The sequence below is a fragment of the Bos indicus genome, chromosome 9, assembly GCF_029378745.1.
Source record: "Bos indicus isolate NIAB-ARS_2022 breed Sahiwal x Tharparkar chromosome 9, NIAB-ARS_B.indTharparkar_mat_pri_1.0, whole genome shotgun sequence".
Lineage (NCBI taxonomy): Eukaryota > Metazoa > Chordata > Mammalia > Artiodactyla > Bovidae > Bos > Bos indicus.
This window is the reverse complement of record NC_091768.1, coordinates 68,507,310-68,533,551: the sequence shown is the minus strand read 5'-3', so window position 1 is coordinate 68,533,551 and position 26,242 is coordinate 68,507,310. Positions and strand designations below refer to the sequence as shown.

The window sequence follows — 26,242 nt, the reverse complement described above, 5'->3', positions numbered from 1 at the left end:
AAACGTTGACAGTTAATTGCATTCTGGATATAATGCAATTACTGCCATCAGCAGGTGGCACATTTGCTAATACTGTGAAGGTTTACAAGTCAGCTGTGCACTTGGAAACATGGGGCAAAGTCAAAGCCCTTTCCCTGCTGACTAAGACACATGGCTGTATGTTAAGGAAAACTGCTCAAGTTACACAAGGAAGCATCGTTTTCAAAGTCACTTTGATGACAATAGAAGTAAAAACAGGGATGATTGGAATTTGGTATGAAGAAAACCCTACCATCGAACATAGCACTCTCCAATAGAAATATAATATGCACCAAAGATATAATGTAACATTTTCTAGTAGTCACATTCAAGAAAAGTGAAACAGAGCGGGTGGAATTATAATATTAAAACTATATTTTACTTAACCCAATATTATCATTTCGGCATGTAATCATTATGAAAGTTTGTTAATGAGATGTTTTACATTCTTGTTTTGCATACTAAGTCTTTGAAATCCAGTGTTTCCAGTACATGTATTAATTTGGTCTAGCCACAATTCAAGCGGTCTATAGCCAATGTGGCCAGTGACTCTAGAGTGGACGACTACCTTAGAGGAATTAGAGGGTTAAACGACACTCTCCAGTATACACCATAGTTAGCAGGAAGCATGACCAGTTACTAATGTCAAACCCTTGTTGCATTTCTGGGGTAAATCCAAGTTAGTTTTTCCTTGTTCCTAGTATGTGCAACTTTGTCCAGAAATGAGATTGGCCCGTAATTATCTTCTCTCATACAGTTCTTTCAGGTTTAGGAATCACAGAGGCTTCACAGAGGCCTTCGTAGAATGGACTGGAATACTTCATAGAATTCTTTTTTTTCTTTGACTCCTTGAAAGAATTTATGTAAATTTGGTACATGCTCTGTTTGGAAAGTTTAGCAAAATTTAACTGTGAAACTTTCAGGTCTTGGTATCTTCTTTGTGGAAAGACTTTTATTTTCTAACTAAATTTATATAAGGTTGTAGGAATTTCTTTTCGATCTGCTGGTATGTTACATTTTTTTCTAGAAATTTGTTCACTTGTTCTATGTCTTGCTAATCATCTTATGTTCACAGATAGTGGATCTACCTGACACTTTCCTAATATACTTGTAAAAGTCCTAATTTTTCCCATCTTTTATAGGTAACATCTGTTCACATTCTGGTCAGATGACAGGATGTCAACTTGCTGATTCAAGTGTAGTTCAGCCAAGTGTCCTCTCAGCTAATTTTTCAAGAATTTTTTTGTTGTCTCCCCAAAACCTGTTGATTGCCTTAGGGTTTTTTGTTTGTTTGTTTGTTTTTCTGGCTGAGCTGTGAGGCTTGCAGGATCACATTTCCCCAATCAGAGATTAAACTTAGGGCCTCAACAGTGAAAGAGTCCTCACCACTGGACTCCCAGGGAATTCCCTGATCGCCTTAGATTTTTGTTGTTGTTGTTATTTATTTTTTAATTGAAGGATAATTGCTTTACAGAATTTTGTTGTTTTCTGTCAAATCGCAACATGAATCAGCCATAGGTATACATATATCCACTCCCTTTTGATCCTCCCTCCCACATGCCTCCCTATCCCACCCCTCTAGGTTGAAACAGAGCCCCTGTTTGAGTTTCCTGAGCCATTCAGCAAATTCCCATTGGCTATCTATCTTACATATGGTAATGTAAGTTTGCATGTTACTCTATCCATACGTCTCACCCTCTCCTCCCCTCTCCCCATGTCCATAAGTCTATTCTCTATATCTGTTTCTCCATTCAGATCAGATCAGTTGCTCAGTCGTGTCCAACTCTTTGCGACCCCATGAATCGCAGCATGCCAGGCCTCCCTGTCCCTCACCAACTCCCGGAGTTCACTCAGACTCAAGTCCATCGAGTCAGTGATGCCATCCAGCCATCTCATCCTCTGGCGTCCCCTTCTCCTCCTGCCCCCAATCCCTCCCAGCATCAGAGTCTTTTCCAATGAGTCAACTCTTCACATGAGGTGGCCAAAGTACTGGAGTTTCAGCTTTAGCATCATTCCTTCCAAAGAAATCCCAGGGCTGATCTCCTTCAGAATGGACTGGTTGGATCTCCTTGCAGTCCAAGGGACTCTCAAGAGTCTTCTCCAACACCACAGTTCAAAAGCATCAATTCTTCGGTGCTCAGCCTTCTTCACAGACCAACTCTCACATCCATACATGACCACAGGAAAAACCATAGCCTTGACTAGACGGACCTCTGTTGGCAAAGTAATATCTCTGCTTTTTAATATGCTACCTAGGTTGGTCATAACTTTCCTTCCAAGGAGTAAGCGTCTTTTAATTTCATGGCTGCAGTCACCATCTGCAGTGATTTTGGAGCCCAGAAAAATAAAGTCTGACAATGTTTCCACTATTTCCCCATCTATTTCCCATGAAGTGATGGGACCAGATGCCATGATCTTCGTTTTCTGAATGTTGAGCTTTAAGCCAACTTTTTCACTCTCCACTTTCACTTTCATCAAGAGGCTTTTGAGTTCCTCTTCACTTTCTGCCATAAGGGTGGTGTCATCTGCATATCTGAGGTGATTGATTTCTCCTGGCAATCTTGATTCCAGCTTGTGTTTCTTCCAGTCCAGCGTTTCTCATGATGTACTCTGCATATAAGTTAAATAAACAGGGTGACAATATACAGCCTTGACGAACTCCTTTTCCTATTTGGAACCAGTCTGTTGTTCCATGTCCAGTTTGAACTCTTGCTTCCTGACCTGCATACAAATTTCTCAAGAGGCAGGTCAGGTGGTCTGGTATTCCCATCTCTTGAAGAATTTTCCACAGTTGATTGTGATCCACACAGTCAAAGGCTTTGGCATAGTCAATAAAGCAGAAATAGATGTTTTTCTGGAACCCTCTTGCTTTTTCCATGATCCAGTGGATGTTGGCAATTTGATCTCTGGTTCCTCTGCCTTTTCTAAAACCAGCTTGAACATCAGGAAGTTCACTGTTCACATATTGCTGAAGACTGGCTTGGAGAATTTTGAGCATTACTTTACTAGCGTGTGAGATGAGTGCAATTGTGCAGTAGTTTGAACATTCTTTGGCATTGCCTTTCTTTGGGATTGGAATGAAAACTGACCTTTTCCAGTCCTGTGGCCACTGCTGAGTTTTCCAAATTTGCTGGCATATTGAGTGCAGCACTTTCACAGCATCATCTTTCAGCATTTGAAATAGCTCAACTGGAATTCCATCACCTCCACTAGCTTTGTTCGTAGTGATGCTTTCTAAGGCCCACTTGACTTCACATTCCAGGATGTCTAGCTCTAGGTCAGTGATCACACCATCGTGATTATCTGGGTTGTGAAGATCTTTTTTGTACAGTTCTTCTGTGTATTCTTGCCATCTCTTCCTAATATCTTCTGCTTCTCTTAGGTCCATACCATTTCTGTCCTTTATCGAGCTCATCTTTGCATGAAATGTTCCTTTGGTATCTCTGATTTTCTTGAAGAGATCCCTAGTCTTTCCCATTCTGTTGTTTTCCTCTATTTCTTTGCATTGATCACTGAAGAAGGCTTTCTTATCTCTTCTTGCTATTCTTTGGAACTCTGCATTCAGATGTTTATATCTTTCCTTTTCTCCTTTGCTTTTCGCTTCTCTTTTTTTCACAGCTATTTGTAAGGCCTCCCCAGACAGCCATTTTTCTTTTTTGCATTTCTTTTCTATGGGAATGGTCTTGATTCCTGTCTCCTGTACAATGTCACGAACCTCATTCCATAGTTCATCAGGCACTCTATCTATCAGATCTAGGCCCTTAAATTCAGTACCATTTTTCTTGATTCTGTATATATGCATTAGAATACAAAATTTATCTTTCTCTTTCTGACTTACTTCACTCTATATAGTAGGTTCTAGTTTCATCCACCTCTGACTCAAATGCATTGCTTTTTATGACTGTGTAATATTCCATTTTGTATATGTACCACAACTTCTTCATCCATTCATCTGTTGATGGACATCTAGGTTGCTTCCATGTTCTAGCTATTGTAAATAGTGCTGCAGTGAACAATGGGATACATGTGTTTTTTTCAATTTTTGTTTCCTCAGGGTATATGCCTAGGAGTGGGATTGCTGGATCATATGTGGTTTTATTCCTAGCTTTTTAAGGAATCTCCATACCGTCTTCCATAATGGCTGTATCAATTTACATTCCCACCACAGTGCAAGAGTGTTGCCTTTTCTCCACATCCTCTCCAGCATTTATTGTTTGTACACTTTTTGATGATGGCCATTCTGACTGGTGTGAGGTGATACCTCATTGTAGTTCTGGTTTGCATTTTTCTAATAATGAGCAGTGTTGAACATCTTTTCATGTGTTTGTTACCCATCTGTATGTCTTCTTTGGAGAAATGTCTGTTTAGGTACTTTCCCCACTTTTTGATTGGGTTGTTTGTTTTTCTGGTGTGGAGTGGTATGAGCTGCTTGTATATTTTGGAGATTAATTCTTTGTCAGTTGTTTCATTTGGTATTATTTTCTCCCATTCTGAGCGTTGTCTTTTCACCTTGCTTATAGCTTCCTTTGCTGTGCAAAAACTTTTAAGTTTATTCAGGTCCCACTTATTTACTTTGCTTCTATTTCCATTAGTCCAGGAGGTGGGTCATAGAGGATCTTTTTGATTTATGTCATCCAGTGTTCTGCCTATGTTTTCCTCTAATAAGAGTTTTATAGTTTCTGGTCTTACATTTAGGGTTTTATCCATTTTGAGTTTATCTTTGTGTGTGGTGTTAGGAAGTGTTCTAATTTCATTCTTTTACATGTAGCTGTCCAGTTTTCCCAGCACCATTTATTGAAGAGGCTGTCTTTGCCCCATTGTATATTCTTGCCTCCTTTGTCAAAAATAAGGTACCCATAGGTGCAAGGGTTTATTTCTGGTCTTTCTATCTTGTTCCATTGGTCTATATTTCTGTCTTTGTGCCAGCACCATACTGTCTTGATGACTGTAAAATAAGCAAAATCAAAACAGTCCAATAAAGTACAGTAGATTGATCCAGCAAACAAAGGAAATAAAAGATTATATCTACCAGTTAAGAACAACACTAACTAAAGCTCAAACTGGAAAATAAAACTGAAGCAAGGTGCCAAGTGGGGAATAAAGCAATGAAAACAAAACTAACAAATATGTTGAGAGGAAAGGAAAGAAAGAAAGAATAGGTATGCAAAGTTAAATAAACTTAGATGAAGAAGATTTATATACATTAAAGATTAATTGCAAAGGGGAAAAGAACAGTAGGAAAAGCAAACACAGGAATACATGTATAAAAAATAATAATAAGCTTAAAAAATTAAAACTAAAAAAAGAAAAAGAGAAAAAAAGGAAAACTCCTTAGAACTGCAGAAGCCCAATATAGAGGCAGAGGATTATAACAACAATAAAAAATGTGAGAAAAGAAAAAAAAAAAAAAAAAAAACTCAAGAGCTTAATTAGATTTCATAGTGCCAATAAAATCAACAACTACAACAGAGCAGGGGGCAAAGGGGAAAAAAAGAAAAAAGTAAAAAAAAATCCAAAAGAGTCTACTACACAACAGGTCAAAACATAAGAATAATAAATGTTTTCTTGAGTCACTGCTGTCAGAGTGCTTTCCCTCGCTGGGAGTCCTCACCCTGTGATTGCTCGCTCCACAATCCCAAAACTCCAGCTCCCAGCTGCTGCACCTTCTAGGGAACCTGCCTCCCTGTCCGGGGTATGTATGGCTGCAGCAAGGACTGTTTAATTCTCAATCCATTTAGGCTGCCACAGATCAGCTGTTTTACTCTCAGCCTTAGATGTTTTTCCTCTGACTCAGACGATTGCCTGGATGTGGGGATTGGACCCCTGCTTCAGTTCCTCCACCCACCAAGGGCAGGTCCATCCTAGAAACATTCCTGTTTTTCCCCCTAGTTCCTTTGTCCTACCAAGTTTCGCATGGTTCTGCATATTCTTTTCCACTGGTCAGGTACTCCTGTCAGCTCTCAGCTGGTGTTCTGCATCCACTTCTGTGTCTGAAGTTGTATTCCTGATGTATCCGTGGAGAGAGATGCACTACATGTCCACCTATTCCTCTGCCGTCTTGTTCCGCCTGCCTTAGATTTTTTTTTTTTGCTTTAGATTTTTAATGAGAATACGTGGGGTACCTTTTAGCCACCCCACCTGATCCAAGGTACCCAAATGTATAGGGAATATAATTGACAACTTCATGATTTAGTATCACAATATAGCCACTGTATTTGTTTTGAATTTGGATTATATGGCCTGGTACTATAACTCCAAATAGGCATTTAAAAAGGAAGAACACAAACAATAACAAAACCTTCATTAAAAACTTTATCTCTTTTTAATATTTTGCATTCTAAAATTTAAATGCATAGGAAAAATGACATTCTTATTACATGTTACACTTCTGGATAATCTAGATATCCATGTAAAAGGGTGTGTAGGAAATGAATAGCTCTTAAATCTGTCAAGAGAACAGATTATAACTCCATAGTTGGTAATTAACTATTTGATTTGTTCACAGCATCAAAGATTTGTTCACAGCATTGTCAGCATTTGTTAGTCAAGGTCAAACATAATGCTACATATGAGGGCATTACTGAGTATGTAACAACAGCTCATAATTCAAGTCTTCATGGAGTGTTAAACTGCCACCTGAAACGTGTAACATATGATATTTTGAAAATATTTTGCAGGAGGAAGCTGTTTGTTTAGATCCTGAGGTAGATGAACATATTAACTGGTTCCAGCAAGAATATGTGAAAACAGAAAAGGATTGGAGAGAAATTGATAAGAGGATGAGCCAGACTTTGGAAATAAGAAGAAAGTTGATTGGCGGCAGAACACCTCTGAAGGACATTCTTAAAATGTTTCCTTTCCTGCAGTGCCCTTATCAGGTATCTGTATTTACCTATAATACTCTGATTAGTGTGTTCAAATGGACTTTTCGCTCTTTCTTCTTGGAGCAGTAACAGGACTGTGTAGCAAGATGATGGATGTGAGTCTCAGTAGAATGTGTGGGGTCCAAGGGGCTACAATGAGGAGCATTTGGTAAGAATTTCTGGAGTCATTCTGATAACACGCACTGGCTGTCATCAGATGTGAAGAGTTGCCAGTGGTGCCCCAAGGCACCACCCCCCTGCTTTTGGGGACTTTGACAGTGGGAAACATTTTCCCTTTGCACGCATTTAGACAATCAAGATAGTTTATTAGTGTGCTGTTAGCCTGCAGCATTACTTACAATCTATTTCCTTTATCATCCCAAATTATTCCATAAAGTGAAAGTGAAAGTCAGTCATGTCTGACTCTTTGCGATCCCATGGACTGTAGCCTGCCAGGCTCCTCTGTCCATGGAATTCTCCAGGCAAGAATACTGGAGTGGGGAGCCAATTCCCTTCTCCAGGGCATGTTCCCAATCCAGGGATTGAACCCAGTTCTCCCACATTGCAGATAGATTCTTTAAGTGGTCTTAAAATATATGAAGTTTTTATGGGTAAATCAAACATCCTTCCATTTAGTTTATTTAAGGTGGCCATTAAAGGTCCTATTATAATTTTACTGTAATTTTGGCTGTAGTATATAATGAAAGATTCATCAGAGTTTTATCTGAGAACGCATTTCATGAAGGAATGCTATGGGTGCAAGAAACCAAATGAAATGAAAAGTTTTACAGGTTTTTCTTCTCTTCACCCCCCACTCCAAAAAAAAAAAAAAATTGAAATAAGAATTTGTCTGAAGTTTTATTTTAATAATAATGTCTATAGAGAACATGTGAATGTTTATTTCATAGCAGGCATGTTCTTAGTGCTTTACATAGATTATTTTAGTTAATTCATTTTCAGCAACCATACCTTATTTATTGCTTGATTCTCTTTCAGTTGCTAGGAACAGCAATATCTGGTAGCCTCTAACTGTTAGAAGAGTATGACAGATTGACACATGTATGAAATATACTTTTAAAGCAAAAATTCTTAAACCAATAGTCTAAAATGTTAGAAAGTGAAAAAATGAAAGTGAAAGCCGCTCAATCGTGTCTGATTCTTTGTGACCTCATGGACTATACAGACCATGGAATTGTCCAGGCCAGGATACTGGAGTGGGTAGCCTTTCCCTTCTCCAGGGAATCTTCCCAACCCAGGCATTGAACCCAGGTCTCCTGCATTGCAGATGGATTCTTTACCAGCTGAGCCACAGGGGAAGCCCAAGAATGGGTAGCCTATCCCTTCTCTGGTGGGTCTTCCTGACCCAGGGATTGAACCGGGATCTCCTGCACTGCAGGCGGATTCTTTACCAACTGAGCTAAGCATGTTCTAAACATTGTGGCAGTTCCCAAAGTACCTAGCAGAGTACTGTGTGTGAAATACCAGTGAAATACTGATCTTTTTAAATGCTAAATGAGTCAGTAGATGGTTGATTGAGGCAAGAATCATTGGTGAATGCTAAATCTTTCAGATGAAAATTACAGTAGGAACAAGATATTTACACCAGCTCAAGGGATCGCCCCATAAAATACATTCAACTGTATTTTAATTAATAATTATTACATATATATGAATTAACCTGGAAGATTCCATTTTACCCGAGCAATCAGTTACTATCTTCAATAATGGGACCAACAACCATCCTCCTGATGGAGAAGTGCCAGCATTCTGGCTAAAAAATATGTAAATCATGAAGAAACATCATATGAACCTGGAATGAGGGGGTGTTCTCCCAAGTAATTGGCTTCTACTTTTCAAGTATGTTAAGGAATTTAAGGAAAACTGAGATGCTGTTTCAGACTGAAAGACCAAAGAAACATATCTAAATCTCATGTGTTCCTAGATTAAATCTGAGATTTGTAAAGAGCATGATTGCAACTGGAAAGTTTAAATAGGGTCTGTGGATTAGATTTTCCTGATTTTTATGGTTATGCTGTTGTTCTGTAGGATAGTGTCCTTGTAATTCTTAAGTACAAGGAATAATAATATGCAATGAAGAATTAAGGGTTAAGAGGGCATCCTGTCTACAGCTTATTTTCAAATCAGTCAGAAATGTTAGCCTTGGGCAAAGTTGCATGAAGGCCATTTGTGACCTCTATTTACTCTTTCTGCAACTTTAATGTCAACCTGAAATTCTCTTTTTTTAAAAAAGTTAAAGAAATTCCTAGATTCTGCACCCAAGAAAGTGGACTCTCTACCATCCTTGTGTTTCACTTCACATCTCCCTGCTCTCTGAGAGTTTCTTTTTAGGGTATTAATACAGATTAGTGCCCACTGAGGGTTGCCTGATAGCAGAGTTGCTATGCCTTTATGAGGATGTGCATTCCAGTTTTCTGATAACTTTCAGACCTAATCTTTGGGCAATTTATGATCCACCAAAACATTCAAGAAGCAATGAGACCCAGTGGGTAGCATATAACTATTTCTTATGGAGTTTTAGGGAAAGTAATGACTACATAATTCCTTTTAGTGTGGGTGATGAGTTTTATAATGTCACTCTGTCAAAAAAAAAAAAAAAATTGGGAGGGAGTGGTGCTGGAACTCTCCCAAGAGAAGAATTTAGGTGGTTGCAGGAAAAAGTGATTCTGAGTAAAGAGGTTTCCATACAGGTTAACTGGTTTTGCTTTCATCTCGTAATCGAATCTCGTAGATTGTTTTTCATCCTTTATTTCTGTCTGATGTTACAGTGTCTCTAAAGCTCTTTTCCCTTTAGGATAATAGGGTTAGGGATTTTTTTCAAGGTTTGCTTCCTAAAATCGGATAGATTTCTTCTTGTGCTTCTTCCTGGAGTGCCAAAACAACAATGTAGTAAGGAAGTGTAAGATCCTAGAATTTCCGCTGGGTGACACAGACAGCCAAAATATTCATTGCATTCATTGAGGAGGGATTTCTTTTTTGTTTGCTCTTTCCCCCAATTACTTTGTTACCCTCATTTGCTTGAGTCTGTATCTAGATTTAGTTCTGCATGCTTAGATGTTTGTCATGTCCACTATTTATCTTTTTCTGTTTATTTCAGGCTTCCACTCTTTTCTCCTCCTCTGTCTTACGTCTACTTCTCCACTAAAATTAATCCAATATCTAGTATATAAACTAGCATTCAAAACTTAATGTAATTCTACAGAGTAATTTAATTCCTTGTAGTCCATAGGTTAGCTTCTCTTGTGATCTTTTTCTTTTTTCAGCTCTTCAGAGAATTCCAGCTTCTTACAAGAACAGATATTTTTAAGAAAACAAGGCACATTTTGGAATCCTATTCAGAAAATATACTGACTTCTCTTTCATTGGTGGACAACCCAATCTATATTGCATTGCAAGAAAAGATGAAACAGCATACAGATGAAGACATGTTGAAACGTTAGTAAACCTGGGGGATAGGGTGATCTGGTCTCAGTTACCTGTATAATTTAGGATAATTAGGAAAGCTATATTTTGTAGAATTTAGTGAAAAAATACGTGAGGAAGAAAAAATAATTTCTCAAGTAGAAGGAGCTTAAGAATAGATTTTAAAAGTATACGTGATATAATATTTAGGAAACTAGTAACCTGTTAATTTCATATAGAAGGTAATTTACAGACCACAGGTTAAGTACAATGAAATCATTCTGGCAGATGGACAGAGAGTACAGAAATCTTGCCTCCTCTTGGCTGTAATATGGAGGGCAGAACAGGAGATCTTGAATGTTTACTACATGGGGATGTTGTTTAAAAAAAATATTAGGGGAACTAAGATATAAGAAAGCTTGTTTGTTCTTTAGAAGGTAAGTAACAGCAACCAAAAAACCACACCTTTTAATACTGGCTTTACTTACAACATTTACTTGGACTGTAAATATGTTTGCTTTGACAGATATGAAGATGACAGCCACTTGTTTACTCCTACCAGATGTTTTTGGGGAGGATTCCAGCCTTTTTGTCATTGTGAATGACAAGGTATGCAGTACATCAGTGATCATTGGTTTGATGTTTAATACGATATATTGAAGCAGGATGGTGGCCTATTTTAAAGTTATGTTTTGTCATATTTACAAATATGCTAATTGTAACAAGTGCGTTTATTGTAATATCATGGTTAAATTGAGGCACATTGTATTATTGAGCTATTTTACATACCACGGGGTAGTGACTGTAATCTTTTTTATTCAGGTGCAAGTGTCCACGCCTGTGTTAGAAGTTAAGAACCCTTTCAACATGGATGTCTGTGAATTTTCTTTGTATTTAGAAAAAGAGAGACTCACAAAGGTGGATGACTGTATTACAGCTTTGGCTGCTCTCATAGCTTCCTTCCATGTGTTTGGGATTGAGTGTCCAAGAAGACTGTCTCAAACCCTCAACTTCCTAGAGACACTGATTTTTGATGTGCACAGTCCATATTCTCCTTCTATGAAAGAAAAGGAAAAGGAAGTAGGATTTCAACATCCAGTCACTTAACAGCATGCCAAATATTTAAGCAGAATGGATCTCTGGGGTGGCTGAAACTATTAACCATTGTTTTGATTTAGTAGAGGTAGGTATTAATATTAGAAAAATCATCTTGTCACTGAGATTCAAATGAATATTAATGCCTTCTACCTTTACACTTTGACACAAATTCTTTATTGAAATTCTGTAATAAAATATGACTTAAAGAGCTGTTTATTTCAAGTTTTAAGAAATTCCAATCCAAGTTAACACTTTCAAGGGGGCATAGTTTTTAAAAGACACTATGCTTCACATTTTCTTAAAATCCTTCAAATTAGGGTATGACTTGAACTTAAGGCAATATGTCCACTTTTGAAAGACTTAATGCCTAGGACTGCTGAAGAATTGATGCTTCTGAACTGTGGAGCTGGAGAAAACTCTTGAGAGTCCCTTGGACTGCAAGGAGATCCAAGCAGTCAATCCTAAAGGAGATCAGTCCTGAATGAATAATCATTGGAAGTGCTGATGCTGACGCTGAAGCTCCAATACTTAAGCCACCTGACGCAAAGAGCCAACTCATTGGAAAAGACCCTGATGCTGGGAGGGATTGGGGGCAGGAGGAGAAGGGGACGGACGACAGAGGATGAGATGGTTGGATCGCATCACCGACTTGATGGACATGAGTTTGAGTAAGCGCTGGGAGTTGGTGATGGACAGGGAGGCCTGGTGTGCTGCTGTCCATGGGGTCACAAAGAGTCAGACACAACTGAGCAACTGAACTGAACTGAATGCCCAGGAGCTGCACATTTGTGGCCTGTGGTTCTGTCCATTTGGTTTGAGCACTGTTTGGAAACATTTTGAACTTCAGCATTTTAAGATGTACAGGTGGTGCTAGTAGTAAACCCTGCCCCACCCTGCCGATGCAAGAGACATAGCTGAGACAAAGGTTCAATTCCTGGGTCAGGAAGATCCCCTGGAGATGGGAATAGCAACCCACTCCAGTATTCTTGCCTGGAGAATCCCCGTGGACAGAGGAGCCTGGTGGGCTATGGTCCACAGGGTCGCAGAGTCAGACACTACTGAACCAACTTAGCACGGCACACAGCTCCCCAGTTCCTCTTTTCGCCTGCTCAGCTGCCCTGCAGGGTGTTTAGGTTTCCTTCCATCCTATCTGTGGGGAACTGTGGCTGTTCCTGAGGCCTCCTCACTGCTGGATGGTCTCGCTGGCACAGGTTTTGATCATCGGTGACCCATATTCCTCTTCCTCTGCTTCCCTTGAGATACAGAGATATGGCTGGTTCTTGTCTCACCACAAGGTTTCTGGTTTTCCCTGGTTTTGACCTCCAGTGTTCTCATATGCCTTGGTTGCCCCATGGGCTAGTTTGGATCTGTAATAAGAACCTGGTTTTTCACTCCCATGGCCCCAGCTTACAGTTTCCAAGTTAGGCCCTTCCTAGATCAATGGCAACCCACTCCAGTACTCTTGCCTGGCAAATCCCATGGACGGAGGAGCCTGGTAGGCTGCAGTCCATGGGGTCGCTAGGAGTCGGACATGACTGAGCGACTTCACTTTCACTTTTCACTTTCATGCATTGGAGAAGGAAATGGCAACCCACTCCAGTGTTTTTGCCTGGAGAATCCCAGGGACGGGGGAGCCTGGTGGGCTGCCATCTCTGGGATCACACAGAGTTGGACACGACTGAAGCAACTTAGCAGCAGCAGCAGATCAGCTCTCCAGTCTCTCTCAGGAGCCGTAGTCCTGTGCCTCATCCAGCCCCGAGTCCTACATTGTAATTTATCAAACATTATGATTTTAAGGTGCCCCTTGCTGTTATCATCACAATCTTGACGTTACTCAGTTTTGAAAGAATTGATTGGTTTAAAAGACTGAAGAATTTAAGTGTGCTAATACGGCATCACAGTGCAATGGACATTTTCTGGGTTATTGCATCCAATTATTTTTTTAAGTTTAAGAAGTTTTCATATTATTGAAGAAATTTTTATAACACATCTCTAGAAATACTGCAAAATACTAGTATCTTTATCTCTGACTGTTCGTTAAAATGCTTAAGCCAGTGGGAAAAAAGAAAATTTGAGATCAGCTGCCCACCTCTGCAATGATTATTCACTGCTTATATGAGAATGGACAGGCAAGAACAATTTGGTATATTTCTGCATAACTAGTCCCTATTTTACAGTTTCCATTTCTTGCCTTTCACTACAATGTGCTTTTAGTTCCTTATGAAGTTTCTTTTATTTCTCCCAATTATTCCCTCCCCACTCCCATTTTTTAAGTTTCACTCTTATTCCTCTTCTCCAGAATGAATTTACAAAGTTCTAAAAGAGTCCTTTCCCTTGGAGGCCCACAATTTCTATGGCTGGCCTTTTTAATTTTTTCTTCTTTTACTTTGGATTGGAGTATAGTTGATTAATACTGTATTAGTTTCAGGTGTACAGCCAAGTGATTCAGTTATAAATACACATGTATCTATTTGTTTTCAAATTATTTTCCCACTTAGGTTATTACAGAATATTGAGCAGAGTTCCCTGCGCTACACAGTAGGACCTTGTTGGTTAACTATTTTAAATATAGCACTGTGTACACATAAGTCCCGAACTCCCAATATCTCTCCCTTCACCTTTCTCCTTTGGTAACCATAAATTTGCTTTCTAAGTCTGAGTCTTTGTTTTGTAAATATGTTTCATTTGTATTACCTTTTTTGTAAATTATTTATTTTAATTGGAGGCTAATTACTTTAAAATATTGTAGTGGTTTTTGCCATACATTCACATGAATCAGCCATGGGCGTACATGTGTTCCCCATCCTAAACCCCCACCCTCCTCCCTCCCCATCCCATCCCTCAGGGTCATCCCAGTGCACCAGCCCTGAGCACCCTGTCTCATGCATCAAACCTGGACTGGTGATATATTTCATATATGGTAATATACATGTTTCAATGCTATTCTCTCAAATCATCCCACCCTCACCTTCTCCCACAGAGTCCAAAAGTCTGTTCTTTACATCTGTATCGCCTTTGCTGTCTCACATATAGGGTCATCATTACCGTCTTTCTAAATTCCATATATATGTATTAATATACTGTATTGGTGTTTTTCTTTCTGATATTTACTTTACTCTGTATAATAAGCTCCAGTTTCATCCACCTTGTTAGAACTGATTCAAATGGATTCTTTTTAATAGCTGAGTAATAGTCTACTGTGTATATGTACCACAGCTTTCTTATCCATTCATCTACTGATGGATGTCTAGGTTGCTTCCATGTCCTAGCTATTATAAACAGTGCTGCAATGAACATTGGGGTACACATGTCTCTTTCAATTCTGTGTATTACCTTTTTTTTTTTTAAGAGCCTTGAATGAAAGCCTCTCTTTGCTCCTTTGGGCTGAGGGTAGAGAGAGAGAGGTGGAGCTAGCTGCAGGTAAACTGCAGTGAAGTTTGGCTTTGAACATGACAGACATGAGCTGACCGTGAGGGCAGAGTCCCATAAAATTCATTCTTCAGTGGTGTATCTATTTCCAATGTCCAGCATGGCCATGCCACTTGGCAAACATTCAATATTGCTTGACCAACCTAACCCTATTTTCTTTGGAGGCTGAATCCACTGAACCCAAAAGTTGCAAAATGGCAGCCTGGGATAATATGTTAACCTCCAGGCAGGACTCCTTTGGCTCATAGAGTATTTGTAAGTTTTTTAAAATGCCTTCTGATGGGAAGGTCCTGTCAAGGTCCACATTTCTTATCTTTCCCTTTTGTCTTACCTCAAACCTGCTTCTCTCATTTCAGGGACCTCCCCGTCACCATGGGCTCCCTATTTCCTCTGTTAAAACTCAGTCCATTCTTAGAGCATATCCCCGGGATGGAATGGTGAAAGCTTCCCACTTCTTTTGGTAGACTGTTCCACCCTAACAGGGATGCTTAATATCTTGCCTTGAACACAAACAACATGCTTCTCAGAATAAGTGGATGTTTTCAGTAAGATTTAAAGGCTCTTTTTTTCACAACACATGCTTTAAAAAAGAAGTCTTCAATGTGTGTGAAGCCTAGTCGACCTAACAATAACATTTTTAAATTTTTTTCTTCCTTTTTGTCACTCTTCACATCATCTGGGACATAGCCTGACAAATAGCTCTGAACCCTGGAGCTCCATTACACAGCTATCTAATGCCATACGTTTGATATTACTCCTGCTCTCATTCACCCCGTCTATTTTTAAGAATCATACGTATGTAGAAAAGGTATCTGCAATTAAGATTTTATTTTATTCATGTCAGGTATAACAAGTGCAACTTGAACGTACAAACTCTGAACAAAACATAAAGAAAAGAAAAGCTAACAACGAAAAACTTTTTTTAAGCAGACTCATGCAAAGAAACGAAGGGGCCATGGCAGATTTCATGGGCCCTGTTTTACCTTGAACTACAACAAAAGCAAAGGACCACGACAGACTCCAACAGGGTGTGTGGGGCAGGGCAGATGCAAGGGAATCCTACATGAGGACAAATGAGAGCAACTACAGAGAAAGTGAAACTTTCCCCAGAATCCAGACAACATGCTACAAACTTACTTTCTACTTTTAAAATAGTCCTTGGATAAATATCCAATCCTGGAAATAGAAGTTACATACATAGGCTGATAAAATAATTTACCTTTTGCGTTGGAAATGCATTCTTGCAAAAGAAACACTACCAGCTCTCAGTTTAAAGGGAATCAAGGGCTTTCAATTAAAGTGCATCTGTACGCTTCTATCCTGAGGCAAACACTTCTATGGAGAAGAGGGTCTCTCCAAAATGCAGCTTTAGGAAGTCACTTCCTGATTTGTGAGCATTTAGAATGTTTGCCTCAACTGGGGTTGCACCCTCAAATCTTGCCTCTTCAGTAAAATCTATACACTCTCTCTTTAGCCAACACTGAAGAAAACCTTTGGGTTTGGAGGACACTGCAAGGTCTAAGACAGAGCTCTTTTGGGATTAGTGTTTACATCGACAGAACGATCCCTTCACCTCTGCAAAGCACCACAGTTATTTCAATGACAATTACAGAAAAGCTCAATATAATCTCATAAATAGTTCAAGATCATACAAACAGCGCCCCCTTCAAATATAACTGTGTATTCCTTTGATATCACTGGAATCCTGTAAACACAGGGTACCACAATGCATGAGACTGATGCCATTCAAATACATCACCTTATTTATGTTTATATATTTTATTTTTTTAATTCCATTATTTATATACACGTTTTTGGTAATTATAGTCAAGATGCTGGTGAAAGTAATTTGTTTAACATTTCATAATTGCGTGCAAAAGTAAAAACACTGATTTAAAGGAAGGTAATTTTTACAACTATTCAGCCTCAATGAATCAGGACAAGCAGTTAGGCAATATCATGACTTGCAAAGTTATACTTAGCATAATGTTGCAATTCAAAATATGGCACAGAATTAACAATACAGGTAACAGTCCCACTGGCTACACTTAGCCAGGTTTTGACTAATTTGGTTTAAGTTGAAGTTTGATTATATAAAAAAGGTTCCTGAAAGTATTGAAAAAGAAACAGTTTACATGAAAGAGAATTCAACAATGTTTACAAAATGCCAAAAGTTCTTACTCTGCCCCCCCACTTTTTCCATAAATAATTAATGAAGTCCCCCTTCCCCCCACCCCCCCCAGCCTCAAAAAGATTTACAAAGATAAATTTAGCTCAGTGAACAGAACCGAAAGATGACTGTTGTTAGACAGTACCTGGTTAAAAGCTCAAGCACTTTTGTAAGAATTCATATATATTGTCTCTTGAGGAATATAAATAATCTGATAGCATTGCTCTTTAGATTTTTGGAGACTTCTCACTTAGAAGTTACAACTGTCTTTGTGCTTTGAGTAAAATATGAGCTTTAAAGCAGAAAGCTGATGGTATTCAAAATTCACCACCTTCAAAGTTCATTGTGAGAGTTCTTCTCTGCGGCTTTGAACATCAAGATAGAATTGAAAATTTTGAGCGCTGGGCCCAACTTAATGCTCATAATTTTCACGATGTCTGTTTGGGTCATAAGCAGAAATGCCTCTCCATCAATTTGCTAAAAGGAGAGGAAAAAAGACAAAAGATTGTGAGTTGATTGGACACAGGGTCGTGGGACATATTCAAGGTTAAATTATCAGCTGTTTTCTACATGCAACACTAGAACAACACAGACAGGGAGTTCAGGTGTACAAACATTTCCTGATAAGTAGATCTTTCTTATATGTACGACCCCTTATAGGACTTATAGACCCTTATAGGACTGTAGCCTACCAGGCTTCCTCTGTCCATGGGATTCTCGGGCAAGAATACTGGAGTGGGTTACCATTTCCTTCTCCAGGGGATCTTCCCAACCCAGGGATCAAACCCAGGTCTTCTGCATGGGAGGCAGACGCTTTAACCTCTGAGCCACCAGGGAAGCCCTAAACAAACCCTTGTGTCGAGGGCTGACTTTCAGTAGATCGCAGCGAGGGAGCTGCTCTGCTACGTACGAAACCCTGACCCATATATGTGATAACACCCCAAATAGGGACTGTGAGCAAAGTCAAATTTATTCATCTGAAAAAATCAACCCACAGGAAAACGGGTTTCTCACAAGCTGCTTTGATGTGCAGCCATAAGGATAACCTCAGGTGGAAAGAAGTAAATTAAGAAACGACTTTCTAAAAACAGTAATTACTGCGATATATTGCTGGGTTTACTTTTTGTTTATGCTTTCATAATGCATATAAACTGTTCTAACTCCAGATATTAAGTATCTTGCTAAAGGCCCAAAACTCTGAAGGAAGACTTGGAACTTGGGGTTCTTGCCTCCCGTTTCATTACTCTTTCCACTGTGTACTCGTGGTTCTCTTCCAATGTTTTAACTCCACAAATTACAGCGACCTGCTCTTTGAATGTCTTTCTCAGGGCGTAAAGGGATGAATATATTCCTTCAACAAAAATGTATTACGTACCCATTATATTTTAAATGGGCTTCCCAGGTGGTGCTAGTGGTAAAGAACCTGCCTGCCAATTCAGCAGCCACAAGAGACCTGGGTTTGACCCCTGGGTCGGGAAGATCCTGGACGAGGAAATGGCAAACTATTCCAGGATTCTTGCCTCGAGAATCCCCATGGACAGAGGAGCCTGGCGGGCTACAGTCCCTGTGGTCACAAATAGTCAGACACGACCGAGCACATATTCTAAGTATTATTCTTGGGGCTGGGCATACAGCAGAGACTAAAACAGATAAAAACAAAATCAGCAAACAAAAACTCCTTGTACAGTTTACATTTTAGGAGTAGGAGGTAGACTATAAGAAAAGCCATAACAAGCAAATTGGAATTAATAATTCTAAAAGGTGATTAGTGCCATGACAAAACTGCTGGTTGAGGATGTAAGTGGGCAGTGGAGTCCGGGGTGGGAGGTGGCAGTCTGAAGGAGGACAGTTGGGATGGGACACTGAGAAGTGGAGTGAGCCATGTGAACACCTAGAGGAAGAGCGTGCCAGACAGACAGGAAAGCCGGTGTGTGTCTGGATAATGCTAGGAACGGCAAGGTCGTCTGTGTGTGGAACGGTGTCAGCAGAGGGCAGAGGACAAGAGGTCAGACGGTGAGAGAGGCGATGGAGTGTCAGACTGTAGCCCTGGTGAGGATCTTGGCTTTTACTCTGATTTAACTACCAGAAGGATCTGAACTGAGGAGAGACGTGATCTGACTTAACGCTCTAGCAGAATCAGCCCAGCTATGCTGGAAATAAATTCTAGAAGGGCAGAAGTAGAAGCAAGGCGGCTGGCTAGAAGTTACTGCTTTAATCCAACTGGCAGATGACAGTGACTCTGACCATAGAGGTCGTGGTGGAGAGAGAGCTAGAATCCTCATGCTTTTAAAATACACCCAATAGGGTTTTTCAACTGATTATATGTGGAGTGTATAAGAGAAACAGAAGTCAAGGATGGTTTCAGGTAACAGCCCACACCTGCACTGCAAATTTGCCTTTCAGAGATGAATTACAAGACTTTAGATTTGCTTTCTGGTTTTCGTCTAGGACTCGAACCCCACGCCTGCTGACCTGGTGAGACATTTGAGAGCAAGGATCGTGTCCTATTGCTTCTGAATTAACCCTCTCACCACAGCATCACATGTAGCAACATACACATGGCAGGCATTTAACAAGAGTTCACAGGATGAATGAAGAGCGGAATGAACGTATGAATGACACGTGAACAGAGAACATTCACTGCCTCATTCTTCAAAAGAAGGCTCTGCCTCAGGCTATCGGGTTGGTGCCTGAGGAGTGTCTCCAAAGATAATATGAAGAAAGAAGTTATTCAAAGAAATGACATATCATGTGAATTTGAACCTTAATTTAACTAAATAACAGAGCAATCTATACGGACTGTCTAGACATCAACAGAACCAAAAGTAGTGTTTATAAAATATATGTACTAGAAATTTATTTTTAAAACTGTTGCATCATTTTCAAAGGTTCTTTCAAAGAAAGAACAATGGCTCCCTGCAGGTATATAAGTCTGCTTAGGGATAGAAAATCGACTGAGAGGAACACAAAGACACTTAGGACTTGGGCCTTAAGCTCAAAATCTGAGTAACTGCAAATTAAAGATCCACTAGAAAGAAAACAACATTTCTGAAATAAGAACATAAGTCAGAAAAAGGCTGATGAAAATCAGATCCTTGTGCATTTTCACAGGCAACCACATACAGCATAAATGATAGCTAATAGTATATTGACACTGGCGACTGGTGGCTGAATTCTTGGCAGTCCTGACACTCTTACTCTGTTGCAATGTTCTTAACAGAAAATGTGCCATTTTGAACAGTGTAGGCTAAACACAGGCACAAACAAGATAACTTATTACTGCGGACAGCAGATGTGGGACAAAGACTTCTGAGATGACTTAGTCCTCACTGTACCTTCTGGGAGCCAAGATCACGTGATAATGGACTGTTCTGCTTGGAGGAGCTGACAGGCAAGTGGCTTATATCTAAAGTTCTCTAGTGAAAAGAGTCTCCAGCTTCTAGTGTAGTTAGAGGTCGAATTTCTTTTTGTCCTAATGCTCACTAGAGGTGGTATCATTATTAATCATCCCTTACATTGAAGTTTTGGACAGACAGATGAAAAAAACTAATAAAATAAGCTTCCAACAGTTGCTGCTGCTAAGTCGCTTCAGTCGTGTCTGACTCTGTGCAACCCCAAAGGCGGCAACCCACCAGGCTCCCCCGTCCCTGGGATTCTCCAGGCAAGAACACTGGAGTGGATTGCCGTTTCCTTCTCCAATGCATGAAAATGAAAAGTGAAAATGAAGTCACTCAGTCGTGTCTGACTCTTCACGACCCCATGGTCTGCAGCCTACCAGGCTCCTCCGTCCATGGGATTTTCCAGGCAAGAGCACTGGAGTGGGTTGCCATTTCCTTCTCCACTTCCAATGGCAGATGTTAATAAATGTAATGCATGTCAGTTAGTATAAAAACATGAGAAATGTGTAAGATCGAAGGGACTGTTTTAGCAATAATGGTAATATTAATTATAAGCATCAAATGAAGTTAATCTTGGTGTTAAAATGACACTTGAAAATTAAATAACGGGAACTAGTTTCACTTTATTAAAAATGAAACGTTGCTTATTTCCTGCTTTGGTTTCTTTCTGTGCTATATACTACATAAATGTATGCTAGTAAGTTTTGTGTTTTTTTTTAAATAATGAGTTTAGTGCTACTGCTGTGGGGCATCATAAAATGGTACAAACATTTCCTTTACTCCTCATCTTACATGTTTTTATACAACTGATTAACACTGCTTGTTAGACAACTCAGTATCACTTTGTCAATTGCAACATAACCCATTTCTTCCCTCCTCTGCCAATTGAGAATATTTCACTATTCACTGCATTTCAGTGCTGTGTCCCCCATTAAGAAACATACTGCAATTCAGTTGAACACTTACTTCATCTTTAAATACCTTTCCATGTTCTTCACATCCAGGTAAGCTCTGTATGAATTCTGACACCTGTTAAAAAATAAGATCAAAATTCCAGTTCTGAAACAGAAGCCAGACTCTAACTGGTACAGGTTCCAAATATCCAACCTATGTTGTCATTGTTTCTCTCAGAATAATTTCTTCTTAGAAAAAAAAAGACTAAGCCCCATACGCATTCATGTTGCCCTCTCCTTAAGCTGGTATTCCTATGTCAGGTCCCTGGCAGACAACGAAAGTAAAACCTACCTCATCCGTACTCCATTTAGAAACTTTACTGGCAGGAATGCCAGCCACTGTGGGGAGAAGTTTGCTCTGCTGCTCCCAGCGCAGGGGCAGACATGGAATTGGGGACTTAAAGGACAGAAAGACGGCCGACCGACGCTGCGCCTGCTGTACGCTGCTTTCTTCCCGGGCACCTGGTTGACAGAAACAATGTGAACTCACTCTCTGAAAAGTAGCAAAAAAAAAGAAAAAAAATACCCCAATGCTATGTGACACCCCCAAACCACAAGTGGCAGGAATACCAGGTAAAAGCACTGGTTCAGCATTACATTCACTGAGTAATTACACTCTCTTCATTTTTACCGAAGGTCATCATAAGAAACAACCTAAAACTCAACTGACACGTTTGTCATATCGCCATTTCTGAAGACATGTACCATTACATCAGTAAGTGTTGCCTTTTTAATACTTCAGGGAAGAAATCTGCACCGGAGCTTTAGTGACAAAGAAAATAACTCTCAACCTAGGAAATTATAGTTGGTTCTCTTTTGCCTCTGGATGTCCTGGAAGTAAAAGGAAAGTATGTTCAAGTCCATCTACTGAGATTACCCTGTAGATACCATACCTGTTCTCTCCTTTTATCTCATCTCTGCTTTGTTCTTCCAATTTCTATTTACTAATTACACTGACTTTTTAAATAGCCACCTTATCTTTTTTGAAAATGGATATGAAATTATTGCAATAAAAATAAAACAAATGCAAACGCCTTTATCCAAACCTAGTTTTCTCCAATTCTTTTAAACAGCCTCTTAAATAAATGATTATTTGTCCTTGGGACTCTTGACAGAGTTTGTTAATCATTATCTCCTAAGATCCTTCCAGAGAAGGCAATGGCACCCCACTCCAGTACTCTTGCCTGGAAAATCCCATGGACGGAGGAGCCTGGTAGGCTGCAGTCCATGGGGTCGCTAGGAGTCGGACATGACTGAGCGACTTCACTTTCACTTTTCACTTTCATGCATTGGAGAAGGAAATGGCAACCCACTTCAGTGTTATTGCCTGGAGAATCCCAGGGACGGGGAGCCTGGTGGGCTGCCGTTTATGGGGTCGCACAGAGTTGGACACGACTGAAGTGACTTAGCCTAGCATAGCATAAGATCCTTCAGAAAAGAAATCTTTCCTGAAAACGACTTAACTCAAAGCCCTTCAGAAGAAAGGCACCTCCCTCATACTTAATTCTCCCGTCTACCCACCAGCTCAGCAAGAAACAGAAGTGGGCAGCACACCCAGAATCCCCTGCAATCATACCCCATGCCACAGAGAAACCACTGCCCCAACTTCTAACACCACTGCTTTTTGCCCTGGTTCTGAACTGCAGTTTGATGAAAATTCCATTTGGTATCTGGCTTTTTTCTCTCAACAGTTTGTGCAATTCATCCACATTGCGGTACGTAGTTGTAGCTGACCTGCTCTTTGCTGTATGGGTTTTCATTGTTACGACTATTTCACAATTAATAGTCTGATGAACATTTGAGTTGTCTCTAAGTTCTGGCTATGACCAACAGTGCTGCTGTGAACACTCCTGTATGTATCTTTTTTTGAATATATGAATACCTTTCTGTTGCATATATACTGAAGAGTGCGGCTTTGTGGATATAGCATTTGTGTACTTTAAGCCTCAGCAAATTCTGCCAGTTTTCCAAAACAGCTGTGCAGTACACACCAACTAACAGTGTAAAAGCGTTGCACATGTTCCATACTCTCACCGACACGTGGTACTGTCTTTCTTATTGTATTCATTTTAGTGAGTGTGTTGTGCTACACTTGTGGTTACAACTGTAATTGTCTGATAACAAACTTGACAATCTTTTTTTAAGTTGTTATAAAATGAGTTCATATATTAAAATTTTTTTTTACCTATACATGTATCCATTCTCTCCCCAACTCCCCTCCCATCCAAGCTGCCACAAGACATTGAGCAGAGTTCCCTGAGCTATACAGTAGGTTCATTGGTTATCCATTTTAAATACAGCAGTGTGTACATGTTGATTCCAAACTCCATAACTATCCTTTCCTTTCTTCCTTTCCTGCTGATTAACATAAGGCTGTTCTCTAAGTCTGTGAGTCTGTTTTATTTTTTAAGTAAGTCCATTTGTATCATTTCTTTTTAGATTACGCATATAAGGGATGTCCTATGGTGTTTTTCTTTCCCTGGTTTCCTTCACACAGTATCTCTAGATCCATCTACGTTGCTACAAATGGCATTATTGTGTATGGTAAGGATGAGTCTTCCACATGGATTTCTAATTGCCCAACCATGACTGAATGAAAAGAAATCCTTTCCCTGTTGTACTACAGTTCCAACTTTAAAATAAATATAAATGTGCTACTAAAGATTTCTGATTCTGTTCCACTGGTGTCTTTATACCAATCCATGGATTTTGACAACCCCCATTTTATAAGTGTACTGATGTCTGTGATCTAGGTCTTCTTCAAGATTGCCTTGACTATCCTCACCCCTTTGCACTGCCAATTTTAGGATGGGCTTGTTAAAAACAAAAATGCTAGGATTTAGACTAGAATTATCACTGAATATACATCAATTTGGTGAGAGACAACATCTTCACAATATCAAGTCTTCCAACCCCAGAACAAAGTGTCTCTCTTCATTTCTCTGGATCTTCTTTAATATCCTTCTTCAATGTTCTATCATTGTTGTGTAGAGGCCTTGCATCTCTTTTGTTAAGTTTATTCTCATGTATCTGAGGCTTTCTGTTGCTATTATAAGTGGTACAATATAAAATTTTATTTTTATTTATCTATTTTTTTTGTCTGTGCTGGGTCTTCTTTGCTGCATGGCCTTGTTCTAGCTGCAGTATACAGGGCTGCTCTGCAATTGCAGTGTGCTCATGGGATTCTCCAGGCAAGAATACTGGAGTGGGTTGCCATTCCCTTCTCCAGGGGATCTTCCCAACCCAGGCATCGAACCAAGGTCTCCTGCATTGCAGGCATATTCTTTACCATCTAAGCCACTGGACCTGCCTAGAAATTTTATTTTTATTTCTTCTTCTTCTTCTTTTTTTTTTTTTTTTGCTGCACTGGGTTTTCTTTGCTGCATGGGCTTTTCTCTAGTTGCAGTGAGCAGGGCTACTCTGTAGGTGCAGTGTGCAGGCTTCACTGCAGTGGCTTCTCTAGTTTCAGACTATGGGCTCTACAGCATGTGTGCTTCAGTAGTTGTGGCTCAGGAGACCCAGAGCATAGGCTCAATAGTTGTGGCAAACAGGCTCAGCTGCTCCACAGCATGTGGGATCTGCCTGCATCAGGGATCAAACCCATGTCTCCTGAATTGGCAGCCGAATTCTTTACCACTGACCCACCAGGGAAGCCTAGGGGTACAGTTTTTTTTCAACCTATTTCCTACTGTTCTACTGTTGATCTTGAATAACTTTTCTCTTAAACTAGCCTAATCTAAATTTGAATTGCTCTGAATGTTAGAAAAGTCACTATGCTGAATTTGAAAAAAAAAAAAAATCTGTCTTACTGGAGCTAACATCCACTAGCCCTGGTTCTTCCTGAGTGAGCTTATATAGAAAACTGTTTCCCCGTGAAACATTTCAATTCTTCAAATATTTTATAAAAAACCCTTCATGGTCCTTCTTTCCACATTTCATCCAGCAAATCTCACATAACTGGATTTAAGGTTTTAGGTCCTCATCCTGTTCTACTGAAAATCTATTATGAGCCAAATCCCTTGAAATGCACAGAAACATGACTCCAGATTTTTTATTTGAATATGTGATATACATTCAAATAAACGTGCACAGACTTTGGCTCAAGTAGCTGGCTCAGTGAGAACAGCAGGGAAGAGTAGGTCTGAATGTGTACAATGTGCTTCAGAGAACAAAGCCTTTAATTCTGCAAGACATTTCTGCCACCATCATTTTATAAGGGTCAGATTTCTTATCACTTTCCTCTCAAACTGCTTACCTACATGAAAAATATTATTTTTTAAGGAGTATTCTGTATTTCTTGACATTTCCCAAGATGAAAATTTACTAAAGGTATATGGTCAAACTTTTTCTCCCCACTCTCTCACCCTAACCCTCCTTCCTTCCAGGGAAGAACACTAATTGAGTAACCAGCCCTCTAGAACACCTCTGACCAAGATAAGACTTTGGGAACAGACATTCTGCAAAGCAGAGCAACAAGATAGGTGGAACCTGATTTCTTTGATCCTATTGAGCACCATTAAATCCTGGAGCACCTACCTTTGAACTTCCTCCATGTGAGAGAGAAATAAACTGCTGTGTAAGCCATTTGTATGAATTTTATATCACATACACACACACCCCTAATCCTAATCACTACTAAGGTTTACTGCAATAGCATTTATAATAGTGAGAGACAGGGAATAACTAGCTTAGATATCCATTAGAGATTACTTCATTAAATAATGCTGCATCAATCCACAGAGGGAATATTTGATATTATTTTATAATTAGTATAAATATTTATGTGAAAATGGTTGTAATGTTACATAGTTAAAACACTGCAGGCTACAAAATAGCTAATACAATATTTCAGATATTAAAAAATCCAAAATGCTGCCCAAAATTTAGAAAATG

The 26,242-nt window shown here is 39.5% G+C and overlaps 2 protein-coding genes across 13 annotated transcripts in view; one reads left to right on the top strand and one right to left on the bottom strand.

The window, feature by feature from the left end:
- Nucleotides 1-11,607, top strand: part of SAMD3 (sterile alpha motif domain containing 3) — a 43,964-nt gene extending 32,357 nt beyond the window's left edge. For all 3 annotated transcript variants that reach the window (XM_019967423.2, XM_070796150.1, XM_070796151.1), the window contains 4 exons: nucleotides 6,696-6,896; nucleotides 10,163-10,334; nucleotides 10,828-10,910; nucleotides 11,124-11,607. In XM_019967423.2, coding sequence (XP_019822982.2) covers nucleotides 6,696-6,896; nucleotides 10,163-10,334; nucleotides 10,828-10,910; nucleotides 11,124-11,408 — 741 coding nt within the window. In that variant the 3' untranslated portion in view covers nucleotides 11,409-11,607. The remainder of the gene's footprint in view (nucleotides 1-6,695; nucleotides 6,897-10,162; nucleotides 10,335-10,827; nucleotides 10,911-11,123) is intronic.
- A 4,034-nt stretch (nucleotides 11,608-15,641) lies between these two features.
- The window catches only part of L3MBTL3 (L3MBTL histone methyl-lysine binding protein 3), a 104,970-nt gene continuing 94,369 nt past the window's right edge, over nucleotides 15,642-26,242 (bottom strand). For all 10 annotated transcript variants that reach the window (XM_019967416.2, XM_070796148.1, XM_070796146.1 and 7 more), the window contains 3 exons: nucleotides 21,642-21,811; nucleotides 21,363-21,425; nucleotides 15,642-17,475 (listed from right to left, as the gene is read on the bottom strand). In XM_019967416.2, the coding sequence (XP_019822975.1) occupies nucleotides 17,332-17,475; nucleotides 21,363-21,425; nucleotides 21,642-21,811 (377 nt within the window). In that variant the 3' untranslated portion in view covers nucleotides 15,642-17,331. The remainder of the gene's footprint in view (nucleotides 17,476-21,362; nucleotides 21,426-21,641; nucleotides 21,812-26,242) is intronic.